Source organism: Diabrotica undecimpunctata, chromosome 7, assembly GCF_040954645.1.
Source record: "Diabrotica undecimpunctata isolate CICGRU chromosome 7, icDiaUnde3, whole genome shotgun sequence".
NCBI classification, from domain to species: Eukaryota; Metazoa; Arthropoda; class Insecta; order Coleoptera; family Chrysomelidae; genus Diabrotica; species Diabrotica undecimpunctata.
This window is the reverse complement of record NC_092809.1, coordinates 103816646-103832057: the sequence shown is the minus strand read 5'-3', so window position 1 is coordinate 103832057 and position 15412 is coordinate 103816646. Positions and strand designations below refer to the sequence as shown.

Below are 15412 nucleotides of genomic sequence, written 5' to 3'. Positions count from 1 at the left end.
AGCGATGAATTATTATCGCAATCCGCATCACAAAAACCTCTATCTTACTCAGCTGCAGCCAGCAAACAACAAGAACCAATCTATCCATCCAAGCTACAAGCAATAGTTTTTAATTATCTCAATGATGTTAAATTAGAAGAATACCTGTTAGCGGTAGGATCTCTAGTTAGTCCAAAACACATTCTTTTTTCATCAAGAATCACCAACAATCGTATCTGTATTTATTTCTCAACCAAACAAGTCGTAGCTGATTTTTTTTTCAAACAGCAGACGTTTCATCACTGTAAACAATACACAAATTCAAGTCCGTAGACTAATTACTCCAAGTGAAAGACTTCTAATATCCAATGTTTCTCCCACTATCCCGCATAAGGTAATAGAAAACGAACTGCTGATCTTAGGGCTAAAACCAACTTCATCAATGTCATTTTTGCGAATAGGAACCAACAATCCTGAATACAAACATATACTCAGTTTCCGTCGACATATTTACGTATCCCCCCACAGGCCCAATTCCCGACTCCATTGTAATAACTCATGAAGATACTAACAATCGAATTTTTTTTGACACTAGAGAACTTATGTTTCCTTTGCAAACAACATGGCCATATTTCTAGTAGTTGCTCAGTAAATGTAAATCACTCAGACACAGCTGTCTCAACTGCTACACTTTCAAAGGGAAATGAATCTACTACAGTGACTTCAACACAAAAACGAATGCAGTTACACCTTCAACAACATGCACCTCTACAAACATATCAAATAATTCAACGTCACTAACAAAAATATTATCTACAACTAACTTAACATATCTTGATACATCAACTACAGATAATACAATGCCAATGATATCCAAACCAAATATACCCACCTCATACGCCCTATCATCTCACATAATCATAACTAACCAGCCTTCATCTTTATACAAACTAATAAAACTTTCTAAATCCTATTACATGCGAAAGGATGGCCTATGTTAGAGTCAACAGCAAACCATTTAATATATCAGTCTTGAATTTATACGCCCCAGAAACATTGATTTATACAGAAACAAGCAATGCAGACGAAAAAGAAATCTTTTATGATAGGGTCGAAGAGGAGATAGAAAAAATACCAAAAGAAGATGTCATATTTGTACTAGGAGACCTCAACGCCCAGATTGGAAAAGAGGACTTTTTACAACAAATTGCAGGAAAGCATACAATACACGAAAACACGAATGACAATGGGCAAAGACTATGTAACCTAGCAACAAGAACAAATTTGTTAATAAGCTCAACAAAATTTGAACACCCTAAAATACATAAGGTAACATGGAGGTCACCAGATCAGAAAACATATAGTCAAATTGATCACATATTGATTAATAAACGAAAGCAATCGTCAATAAAAGATGTAAGAACGTTCAGAGGTGCGTGTGCAGATTCAGACCACTACATGGTCACAGCCACTATAAGACAAAAAGTTAAAATTGAAACAAAACAAAAAAACCAACATAAAAAGTGGAATGTCAATAAAATGAGTAATGAAGAAGTAAGAAAAAAATATGAAGAGGCAGTAACAGTTCAAATAAAAGAGAAATATAAAGCAGAAGATATAAACACAGAATGGGAGACGATCAAAAAATCAATAGAAGAAGGTGCAAATATGCAGATATGCAATATGCAAATATGCAATATAAGAACAGATAAAGAGGAAGACAGAGAAGAATATGAAAAATTAAGAAGGAATGCTAAGAAAGTGATAAGGCAAAATAAAAGAAGATGGGTAGACAAAAAAATGCAGGAAATAGAGCAGGAAAGAACAAACAGAAATACGAAAAGTTTTTACAAAAAAATTAAAGAACAAAACAAAAAATACAAGGGCAAAACAAACGGAATAAAAAATAGAGAGGGAATAGTGATAATAGAGGACCAAGAATACAAACAAGTATGGAGAGATTACTACAGAGACCTCTTGACGGAGGAAACAACAGAAGAAGAAATGCATAATGAGGAGGAAACGGTGCACGAAGAAGAAGCAGATGAAGTAGATGAAGTAGACATCGAAATTTCAAAAGAACCAACATTAGAGGAATTGGATGAAGTAATACAGAGAAGCAAAAATGGAAAAGCCCCTGGTAAAGATGGCATTAATATGGAACTAATAAAATACGGGGGAAGGGAGCTAAGAGGAAAAATATTGGCACTATTGAAAAATATATGAAAAGAAGAGAAAATGCCAGCGGACTGGGAGGTAGGGCAGATCATAACAGTACATAAAAAGGGTGACCAACAAATCTGTGAAAATTATAGAGGAATAACGTTACTAAATACAACATATAAAATATTGACATCAATAATAAAAAAGAGGTTATCAAAGATCACAAAGAAGACAGTAGGACAGTACCAATGTGGATTCACAGAAGGAAGATCTACAATAGATGCAATACACACAATAAAACAAATAATGGAAAAAGCAAACGAGTATAAATTAGAATTGGAAATGTTATTCATAGACTTCAAACAGGCATTTGATTCAATTAAAAGGAACGGATTAATGATAGCACTTAAAAGATTAAAAATTCCACATAAACTCAGAAAATTAATAGAAATGACAATGAGAACTACAAAAATAAGCATAAAGACACAAAGAGGAGAGACAGAGGAATTCATTATAAATAAAGGGATGAAACAAGGAGATGCCTTATCAACAACGCTATTTAATCTAGTATTAGAATATGTACTACGAAATATAAATAAAGGAAATCTCAGAACAAGAGGTGGTCAAATAATTGCATATGCAGACGATATTGCTATTATTGCAAAGAACAGAAAAATAATGAAAGAAATGCTAGAAGAAATAAGAGAGAAAGGGGAGGTAATGGGGCTAAGATTAAATCAAGAAAAGACAAAAATATTAAGATTAGGAAAAAAACCAATGAAAGAAAAAATCAAAATAGGAAGTTCTGAGTTTGAAGAAGTAGAATACTTCAAATACCTAGGAGTTACAATAAGTGAATCCGGAGAAAGAAAATCCGAAATAAAAGAAAAAATATTAGCGGCGAATAAAGCTTATTTTGCAAACAAAACATTACTTAAAAGCAAAACACTGACTAAAAAAAGTAAGATGAGCATTTATAACACCATAATTAGGCCAATATTATTATATGCAGGAGAAACAATGACGATGGTTAAAAAAGATGAAGAAGACTTAAGAATAGCAGAGAGAAAGATTATGAGAACCATACTAGGACCAATCAGAACAGAGCAAAATGAATATAGAAGCAGAACAAATGCAGAAATTAAGGAAGAACTTAAGGAAGACATCGTAACTAAAATAAAGCAATGCAGAGTTAGATGGTTATGTCACATTTGGCGAGCAGGCGATGAGGCAAAGACATACGCAATGATGGAATGGAATCCAGGAGGAAAAAAGAGAAGGGGAAGACCGAGATCAAAGTGGCTGCAAGAAGTTGAAGAAGACCTCCAAAGGGCAGGAGTCAGAGAATGGAGAGGAAGAACTAGAGACAGGAAAAAATGGAGAGATATTGTCAAGAAGATAAGATAAACAAAAAAGACTGATCCACTTAAGAAATCGGATCTAGAAAGCATTTGCGGTTTAACCCCACACTGGGGTGTATAGCCATTATATATATATATATATATATATATATATATATATATATATATATATATATATATATAAATCCTATTATATATACGCAGACGCTTCTAAAACATCTACTGGAGTTGGGGCAGCTGTCATTACTCCAAATATAACACTTGAGTATAAACTACCATCCCTAAGCTGTATACATACTGGCGAGCTATACGCCATCTATCAAGCTCTCGTTCATATTAACTCCAGCAATATATCCAATGCTCTTATAATTACCGATTTCCTCAGTTCCATCAATACCATTAACCAACTGTACACGAAGCATCCAATTGCTCTTCTAATAAAAAAAAAACCAGCTACCTTCACACATTGGCCTTCAAGGAAATGAAGAAGCGGATCGTACAGCCCAACAAGCCAGGAACAGTGAAACCGCGAGTGAAGTGAGAGATGTAGTTCTTAACGATTAACTTATTAAAGTAAAATCATTTATTAAAGTGAAAGTCGAAAATCTGTGGCAAAACCAGTGGGACAGTTCAACTTCAAAACTTCGCGAAGTGAAAACGTTTGTAAAATCATGGAAATCTAAAATTCCCAACAGAACTCACCAAGTCATTGTTACTTGTCTTCGTCTAGGACATACAAGACTTACGCCCGGACACATAATTGGTCACACTAATCCCACTTTATGTGAAAACTGTAGTATTCCACTAAGTGTTAAGCATGTACTTGTAGAGTGCCCAAGATACCAGTTGCAGAGACAGAACAACCACATCATCGGATTAACAAATGAAATCTTAGGAGAAAATTGTAAAATTGAACACTGGGTAAAATTCTTTAAAGATATCAATGTATTTAACAAAATCTAACATTTGTAAATAAATTATCTTATGTATATGTATATATGTCGCTAATAACCTCAGAGGTTGATGCAACTATATTGTAAAATAAAAAAAATTATCATGTGATTTGTCATATGATTTGGTCATGGAGTGAAATTTAAATGTTTACACTGTGTGATTTGTCATAAGCACTGTCATGCGGCTCGTCGTAGCTTGTCACAAGAGAATAGGACGTTATACCTATTCCGCATGATAAAATCATATAATTTTCGGTAATAGTTATTAGTGGTCTGTGGTAATAATACCGGTAACACTAAAATATTTAAATATCACGCCTTATTCTTATGTCAATTCAGCGATATTTCCTTACGGAGAGATAGCATCATTTATTTATTTATTGTTTGTTGCATTGATATTGAGCCTATTGTCTAATCTGTGCTATTGTGTCGTATTTTTCTTTTATTATTTATTTAGTTAATTTTATTCTTAGTTTATTGTTGTATAGTCTTCTTAGTCATAATTTAATTTCTTTATTAATTATTTTTAATTTGGTATAATTTAAACACTAAATTTGATACGCCCCATCCACTATTTCTTCGTAAGAGCCACCTGTGAGTCCAAAGGCGTCTGATCTTTTTCTTCTTACTATTAGCTGTAAGCAGTTGTTGCCGGCGTATTATTATTAAAAGTCGGGAAGCCAATGCAAACAAAGACTTATTTTCCAATCAAATAGTTATTACCTATAATGTGTCTTATATCTTTATGACCATAAACAAAAAGAAAAATCAATAAAACCTCATTGTCACTCATATCATAAGTGATAATCTACCATTCAGTGTAAACACGATTTTTTAAAACATCATAGAAACGAGAAATCATAACAAATCTCATATGATATTATCATATGATAAAATCATGTAGTGTAAAATCGATTTTACACTTTCTGTCGTATAAATCATTGCGTAAAATTTCCAGTCGATTTTTTAGAGTACTAACAAAATTCTGTTACATTAAATAAGATTTATTTTTTAGGATATGTAACAGCCTTCGACGAAGATTCATCATGGATGGGTATATTTAATCTTTTAAAATACGGTTTTCAAAAACAACCAACAGATTATAGCTTCAACTACTTTGATAGAGAGGCTATAAAATTAATAGGAAATACTAACGTGGGAACTGTTGCAGTTTGCCAAGGAGCAAGGTGGATATATAAAGTTCATTTAGACTACTTGACCCATTTCGTTCGAACAATGGAAGATAACTCACAAAAGTATTTCGGTTTCTTCTGGGAGAACAGCATATCTCATGATGATTTAAATTTACCTAGAGTAGGCGATGATGATTATTATTCTATGTTCAAATCTTTTGAGGAGTACGGTTATCTTAATAATACAATTCTCTTCGTTATGAGCGATCATGGAATAAGAACTGGTAAAATAAGAAGTACATTCCAAGGAATGATGGAAGAAAGGTTACCATTACTATATGTTTATCTTCCAGAATGGTACAAACAAAGATACCAGCAGCAATATGGTAATTTACAACAAAATTCTTTACGTTTAACAACACCTTTTGATTTACACGAGACTTTTGTTCAGTTATTAAATATAGATAATAGGGAGACTGAAAATAATAGTACCGATAAAGATAGAGGTATAAGTTTACTTAAAAAAATTAGTGAATATAGAACTTGTGAAGATATAGGCATTGTAAGTCACTGGTGTACATGTCAAAAAAGTATAGCAGTTGATATAAACAATAAAACTATTAAAGCGGTAGCTGACTTTTCTGTTAACTATATTAACAAGCTACTGTCTGCTTATTCTCAATGTGCACATTTAAAGTTAAATAGTATATCAAGTGCAAGAGTTATGGAACATAGTAAAGAAATAATAGGGGATTTGCAGGTGTCAGATTACATGTTAAGTTTCACAACAGTTCCTGGAAATGGTTTATTTGAAGCAACCGTAAGATATAGTTCAGAATTTAAAAGTTACAGTATTGTTGGTTCAATTAGCAGATTAAATTTATATGGCAAACAAAGTGCTTGTATTTCAGATTATGAGTTAAAGTTATACTGTTTTTGTACCTGATATAATAAAAGCGATAAAAAAACATTTGTATAGTTATTATAACATAACATATTCATTATTTCATTCAATTATCGTAATTTTTTTATCGAATTAACGTCTACTTTCGATTATATATATATATATATATATATATATATATATATATATATATGCAAGTTGTTTGTGACCAGCTAATAAAGTAAAACTTCCAAAGATTTGTGAGGTTACGGTCAAAAGGACCTAGTGAATAAAACTACTTACTAAATATTGAGATTGTAATTCTAGCCATATTAAAATTAGAGACAATATTATACATAATTATAGAATACAAAAATTTAAAAACACAACATAACATAATTTGATAATTTAACATAAATAAGTCAAATAATCAGTCAGTAAATTTTTAAAAAATACAATTTAAAGTTTATTTTGAGTGCTGCAAAAATTCCAAAATTGACTGATTTGCCTTACAAATGCAATTTCAAGATAATTATCGTGTTCTTTATACAGATGCAATTAATATTACATAGCCTGTGTAAACAAAGGATTTTACAGGTTCTTTTTAATAATGTATATTCAATATCGTATTATTAAAAATAACCTTTAAAATCCCTTTTTTTACACAGGCTATGTTATATTATCAGTCGCTCACCCAGTGGGGTTTTGGCGTTTAAAACATCTCAAGGCACTATTCTGACACTGTTACAAATTTTAAAGACTCAAAATGGAGGTAGCATAAATGAATTTCGGTGTCCAACCAAAACCTCCCCACAGGAAAATTCTAGGTGCACCACTGATATGGTGTTACCACTTAAAAAAGTAGCCTATAACTATTTTTTTTGATCCTCTAGGTGCTCCTGTGCCTGAGATATGCCCCTCTAAAGGGTCAAAAATAGCCCTTCTTGCTCTATATTTGAAGAGTTATCTCTGAGCCCAGTGGACCTATTTTAAATTAAAATATCTCATTTTTTTTTATGGAATGTCAACTTTGTGATGAAATAATTTACAAAACCGATAAAGATAAGATTTATTTTATAGGTCAAGAAGAACGAAAAGAAAACTTTTACAATAAAGTTGATGATGTTCAATTAATTGTCAAATTTAAACAATACGATGAAAAATATGGTAGAATCAGGTAAAGAGTTTTTAAATACCTTTCAAACGAGTGTTGGTACATTATAATTTATGTATTTTTAGTAGATTCGAAGATAGAGCCTTTTAAAAATAGTCAGTTTTTCGAAAATAACATTTTTATCATTTTTTAAATGATATTTTACTTTTTCCTGACAATCTTAAATTTAATAAACATTTAAATGATGGTATTTCTACGTAAACAACATGTCTGCTTATCGAATTTTTTGGTCCAGTCCACTAACTTTTTTTTTGACCGCCAAAAAATTTAGCTTGAGCCATTTTATCTTAAATTTGAAGAGCTATAAAAATTGAGCTTTTTGACAGCTTTAATTTTAACTTAAGTCGGAGGCATTAAATACGTGAAAGCTAATTTTGCTTAAATTTTAAATTTTTAGAAAGTGACGAAAATTTAGCTTTTAAAAAATGTAGAGGACTTTATAATATCTACTGTTAGTTACATAAAATATTAAAAAATATTTACAAATAGGTACTATTTCAAGCGTTCTGTAGAAAAAATGTACTTAAAATGAAAAAAAAAAGTATTTCTATTGTTAGCACTGTGATAAACTCATTTTGCCCAAAAATTGCATGGATTGAACTTTTTTTCAATATAATAAAAATCGATTAGTATTATCAGGTACTCTGTATTTCCTAAAACCTAAATTGTGGTCACTTTCTAAATAAAAACTTACAATTTAATCAAAATAGGTGTGTGTATGTATGTTCTCACCGCGTATAAATTTCATTCGCATTTTTGAAATTTCTTCCACAAAAATTAGTATCAGGATAATAGAATACAAGCTGATCAGTTTCTCCGTCTATTTGATGAGTGTTTCGAGGTTCGTTACAGTTTCCAACTTTAACGACTCCGTTACAGCTTTCTTTTTTACTGTTTTTATTCGTCTCTAAACTAGCGGATAGGTGGCATTAGCAGTAAGACAAAATATATAATGTACTTTTCTAATACAACACATTTTTGTTTTAATGTATTTAACTAAATTGTTGTTTTTATCTAAATACCATGTTTACTAAAAACATTTAAGAATTTAAATACATATATTTATATTGAATGTCTTTCCTGCTTTGTTGTCTGGCTGTAAAGAATAGTTTTCATCGAACTTTGCAAACGTACTTAGGTATAGGTATACTTAAAATGTTTAATACATTAGACTTTGATACATTATTTCAGCTCGTAATACATACTTAAAATTACAATCAGATATATTTTCTGGGATTGGCAACACCGTGCCTGTATTACCGTGCCTGTGTTGCCACTAAGGAGGGCTATAAGCATTGTTTAAATAGGACCTATAAGATATAGTATGTAGGGAACATTCATGTATGGACCATGTAGGGACCATTATTTATTAACATGAAATTGATTCAGGTATTTTACCCATCTAATAAATATATACATAAATAAATAATATAGCATTTGAATTGTTTGGTTTTACGAAAGACAGTAAGATTTAATTTCAATAGAGTAGTAGGTACATTTCAAATCGAAGATCTATTGTTTGGTTTTAATGTCATATATTGCTGCAAGCTTGACTCAGGTCCTGAGATTCCTGCATATCCGTGTGCGGTACCTACGTACTTCACCTTATTCCGTAAAAATTATGTAAATATTCACCAAAAAAATCAATTTTTCTCAAAATTTGTTTTTAAATATGTTATTTGGTTACTATAATAATTAAATTTAATATCTTGAAGCAAACATAATATGAAATAGTAGTTAAAGGGAATAATGTAATTAATATGTTATAATATTATCATTTTATTATTAAAGCGGTTAGCCTAACGTACTGCGCCATCTTTGTAGAAATTATTAGACACAATAGAAACATTGAAAAAGGAAACTGTAACAAGGCCACTAAAGTGTTATAAACTGTAGTACACAGGCTCCTGTAATTCGTCTAACCCATGGCAATCTACTGGCAAGCATTTCTGTTATCCTAATACCACACGTCGAAGGGAGAATTCGTGTTGACTGTAAAGAATTTGTAAAATGTGTGTTGTGTGTGTTAATTTTTATGAGACTGGTCTAAATGCAATTTTATAATAATAATTTCAACAGTCCTTTTTAAGCGTTTAATAAAAATACACAGCTTAAAGAAATACAAATGTAAATAGGCAATATTCAAAAAAGGTTTTCTACTCCATATTAAAGGTATAGGGTAATCCTAATATGGTTTTACCATTTACAATGTAAAATTTCCAAATAAATTCAAATTTTGGGTTTTTTGGATACATCTAAAAAGGTATTTTTTCTTAAATTAATTGAAAATCTAGATATCTAAGAATAAACACAATAAATATATTTATCAGAACAAAAGTTACAAATATATCGGTCTCTTTCACATCCAGAACATTCAACGTGAGCCCATTTAAGACAGACCTGACACATCACCCATTGTTCGCCTATGACATCTTCAGAATATGGAGTCGCAAAAAATACAAACGACATCTTTTCTACTAGGTCATCTAGATCTGAAACTTGACACTCTACTGCAGGGGCTGAATCAAAAGATGACGAACTGCTCCTCTTTTACGTTTATTTGGTTTTTCTTTGACCACTGACAATTTTTTTTTTGTTGGGCAGGTTTAGTTTTTTTTTTGTTTATTTGTTTTTAAATTATTTACCATTCTTTTAACGCCATAAGTTGAAGGTAATTTCCTTTTTTCAATACTGCTCTCTAATTCATCTTTGTATGGAGTGCTTGTTACAATGGTAGCTTTGCCACTTCTTGTACTCTTTTTTAGGATATTTTTAGAAGCTGTTGGAATTGCCATCAAATCTGTAGGAGTAACCTGGTTTGCACTGGTTTTTTCTTCTGGTACATTCTTATAAAATTGCTTCTTCTCTACTGCTTCTCCTTTTATTATTTCTTCATTGACTTCATTCTTAACTGTTTGTTCTTAAATTTCTTACACTCTTTCTTCAACTGTTTCTTGCATTTCTGCGACAAAACCACATTTTTTTAATACGTTTCTGTTGAGAAGAAACATACCAGTTTTCTTAAACCCATTAATTGTTGTATCCACAATCGCTGCTTTTATGTAAGCCTTTCCATAAAGTTTCCCTACTTGATAGTCTGTTACAACACGTCCTGAATTAAGCTTAAACCAGCCTGAAAAACAGGTTACTCCTGCAGATTTGATGCTTGTTCCAACAGCTTCTAAAAATATCCTAAAAAAACGAGTACTAGAAGTGGCAAAGCTGCCATTGTAACAAGCACTCCATACATTATACAAACACAACCTCGCATAAAATAAGATAGATAGATAACCAGGTAAAATATAAAATATTTTATTTTAGTCTGTTATTATGTTTTAGGGTATCGCGAAATCAAAAGTATGACCTATATTTTGTTGATTATTGTGGATAAAAGACATCGGTTGTAACTTCTTCTTTTGGGTTGATTCTAATTATACTATAATTCTGCGCATACTTATAATTCCTGCGTTTTATTAAGAGTATATAAATGATAGTTTTTACATAAAATAGGGTTGTTGTTACAGTATACTCCCTCTATAACGAACACGGTTATTGCGAGGTTTCGCTTATAACGAGATACATTACATGTCCCGTGAAATTTCTATTGAACTATAACCCTCTATAGAGAGGCAAATTTGGTTATAACGAGAGAAAATAAGATCCAAAAACGTGTTTTTTACGTTTTTGGTCCGGTCGTGGCTATAAATAAATACCTTTTCAAACAGCCCCTCAATAAACTTAACTGCAGCCCGCAATAAACTTCTTTACAATGAATAAATACAACTGTTTCATATCTTTAGAAAATAAATATGATAGTTAGAATGATACTGGACCATTTAAAGCAGTTAAAAATGACATAGTTCTTAAAATTGCAGAAACATTAGTTTATGTTATCCTTGAAAATACGCTTTATACATTATGTAGTTGGAAAAAAATATAAGTACAGATTTTTTGTTTTAAGGTATATCATTGATAATAAAAGTAAACAACTCTTTTATGTTTTAATATACCTATTTCATTGTCAATAAAAGTAAATAGCTTTTTTTCAAAAACGCCATTCAAACAATATTTATTAGCATCTTATATTGCTCCGAATTGCTTCACTATAGGAAGTTAATGGTTTAGAAAACTACAGATTCATATGTATGCACAGTATTATTATTGTCTGATATAACGAGATCGGCTTATAATCGAGGTACTTAGTCTGTCATTTCAGTTCTCGTTATAGAGGGAGTCTACTGTATTACTTTTACTATTATTAAGAAATAAAACAAACGACTTAACTCAACAATATATTAAAGCAAGAATTGTAAACAAATTAAAAGATAACTGGGCACTATCAGAGGCAGCAAAACATTTTAACATAAGCAGAACCACAGTTTTTCTATTAATAAAAAACGGAGGGAACAAGAAACTTTTGAAAGAAAGAGAGGGTCTGGAAGAACAAAACTATACTAAATTTAAGTATGTAAAAATTAAATTAATATTTTGTTATATCTCCATCAGCATTGATAACATTTGTAGTTTTCGGTCCATCTTCCTGAAAGGAACTGTTTTGTATAAAACTTAAGAGGTCGCTGGTTAAATGATATTTTGTTTGTGAATAAATTAGGGACAAAAAGCAAACACAACTGTCAGTAAATTAAGAAATTAACTGGTCTTACTCATTATTGATGTTTGTACAAAGAATATAGACTTACCCCTTGAAATATTGATGTGTTCTTAGCCAGGTAAATCTCGTTGATACCGCGTCGGGGCGCCCGCCGACGCTCGATGGCGAGAACCTACAACACACTAGGTCCGTTTGGTTCGCTGTCTGGGGATGAAGTGTCGAGATTGCAGGTCAGAAAAGAACCTTTTGGCCGTTGGGTGGAAGAGGGTACATCAATAAATCACCCTATTGTATTATGATTTTGAATGCTATAATTTAAGTTAATTAAGACCGTAATACGAAATCGTACACTTGTGTGCATATTTGTGACACAGAATACAAAGGAGAAGTCAAATTCTCCGTACTTAAAACATAATAAATGAGACAACCAGTTTAGCAATTTTACAGGAAGCAATATATTTAACCAAAGTCGTTAGAATACATAGCATTGAATTAGATCTCATTACAGTACCTTAACAGAAAAATATTAATAATAAGAATATGAAAAGAAATAGTATATACTTTCCCAAACAGGAAATATTGTAACAAAAATGTGCTAAGGAGTCTGGGTGACTCTATCCAGTGTAGCACAAGGGTGAACTCTAATATGTACCTTAATACACCAACGAACTAATATGTGGAATAACGGAAGATGGAAGGGGTTAGATAGAAATAAATTATGTAAAAGAAATAAATAAAGGGTAAATATGAATTTTAAAATATAGCAGAATTAAGTGTTGGCTAGCGACTATGCAGGAGAATGACTACTTGATACTCAAAGAAGGATTCGGCCAATTTGCATGCCCTACAGAGACCGTAAGATATAAGAACTAATGACAAGAAAACCAACAAGAAATAAACAGATGAAAGATAATAGTTGCTCTAATGAATGCTTGGGCGCCAGGAAGTTAAATGTTTTCTTCCGAGATATCTTGTATTGCTGAAATATGAAAGATAGGTACTAATTGAAATATTAAATTTTAACCACAACTTTAATAATTACCAAACTTAGGTACAGACTATTTTAAATGCTTATATACTAACCACCACCTCTTATACACAGTTAACTTAGCTATATTTACAGTAAAATCCCTGAATATAATTATAAAACAATTTACCCCTGATATACCCCTTAATTTCAAATCGTGACAAAAGTTATACCCAATAATAGTGTATAAATAATAAATATAATTATATACTACTCACTAATAGTTTAGTTTTCGTTTTTTTCTTTTTTTTTCTTTTACTTGACTGATTGTTTAGCTGTAGGTTAACCAATACTTCAACCATTTGTGGTGCAATCAAGAATCGAGAAAAAAAATAAACTTATATATAAAAAATTATATCCATGGCACCAGTTTGCCAAATACAGCTATAAACTATATTAACTCACTAAAATACTTCCAAAACAATCTACATCGATTCACACGATTATCATTAACCACAGATTATGAGTGATGTAGAAATAAAGATATGGTTTCATCTAAAGATACCCACATGTAACTAAGTACAAAGTCACATACTATCTAGAGTAAAATTAAAGTAGCGTAAAGCTTTAACATAGCATAGTATAGACTAGTATTACAAATACTCAATGCAAATAATCCAAAATAATGTGAAATCGGACCCTGGTTCCAAAATTGACTCATCCATGGACAACAGATTTATAGAAGAGCATATCCAAGGAATAATCAATCATGCAAATGGGTGGACCGATACACAATAATAAGTAACAATAAAAATACCAAACGTATATAAAACAATATAAGTGTCGAATTGGATGGTAAATCCAAAATTGACCATACAGTGGACAACAGATTTATAAAGTAGCATATCCAAAGATAATCAATCAGGCAAATAATGACCCAATTCACACTATAACCAACTAAACCAAATATGGTAGGTCCACATATACCCACATCCGGTAATATGTGCCTAACCTTAAAATTCATCAAATAAATTATTGGATCAAAATGTGGGACTAACGGCTTAAACAAAAGGACAGCCATAAAATCGATTCCATCCTGATGATCTGCCATCAGTACATTTGGGATCCAAAATAAAGACCAAAAATAAAAACTAGGAGGTGTTATAAACTTAATCATCCTAGCAAATGCAAAGCTGAACAACTTGAACTCAAAAAGGTAGAGTACCAAAGCATGTGAACTGCTGTGGTAACTTCTTACAACAAAATTAACTTATGCTGATACTCGATAACTATAGCAGGTAGCTACAACAAATTTATAAGAATATCTAACATAAGAGCACTAAAAGGAGTTTAATGTGCCAGTAACTCTAACAACCATAGCAAAATAGTAAGAGTTGAGGTAGAAGTAATAACAAAACAGAACATCAAGAACGAGTAGACCAATTTCTGAAGAAACTGCAGATTTATAATTCGTTATAATTCGTTGATATTAATAAAAGAGAACAGGATAATTCCTAGTTCAATATACCAAAATATAGATAAGTGCCTAAGGAAAGAAGTGAAAATACCTATAAATGGTCATTTGTTGCCAAAATATGAAATACTATCCATAACTGTAATCTAAACATGCTAGCTGTAAAGGGAGCAATCCATGACTTGAATAAACTATATAAGTAAGAATAATAAATCAGCTAAGGAACAATTCTGTTATTAGACCAAAGTCTGAAAATATTAAGGATTAAAGCTAAATGTTCAAATCCTAATTAACATTAACGATAATTTACTATCTATGGAAGACGTTCTACTGCCTAGATAACTGTACAACTTGTCATGAAAATGGTGAATTCCGAAATTCATTGAATAACTGAGGCCTCTAATTGAACTAAAACTTCGAACCCACATATTCAGTCACATATACACAGGCAGAATAGTCTATATAATATAGGAGTGTACTAAAATTATGCATACTGATTATCTATATAAATTCCTAATGACTGATAAAAAAACCATCCCACATAGCAAATCCAGATACATGTTCCTATATAACTTGATCATGACCAATAAACGGAATCAAATCCATAAAAAAAAAATTACAACATTCTTTCCAACCTGGCAAAACAAGTAAGCAAAATGAGAACATAGGTTATACAACACATAAACATATAGCACAGTATAGTAGCATTACAA

At 31.3% G+C, this 15412-nt stretch overlaps 1 protein-coding gene across 1 annotated transcript in view; it reads left to right on the top strand.

The window, feature by feature from the left end:
• Nucleotides 1-6569, top strand: part of LOC140445682 (uncharacterized) — a 31752-nt gene extending 25183 nt beyond the window's left edge. The window contains exon 3 of the mRNA XM_072537928.1: nucleotides 5472-6569. Within this exon, the coding sequence (XP_072394029.1) occupies nucleotides 5472-6535 (1064 nt within the window). The 3' untranslated portion in view covers nucleotides 6536-6569. The remainder of the gene's footprint in view (nucleotides 1-5471) is intronic.
• The last annotated feature ends 8843 nt before the right edge of the window (nucleotides 6570-15412 follow it).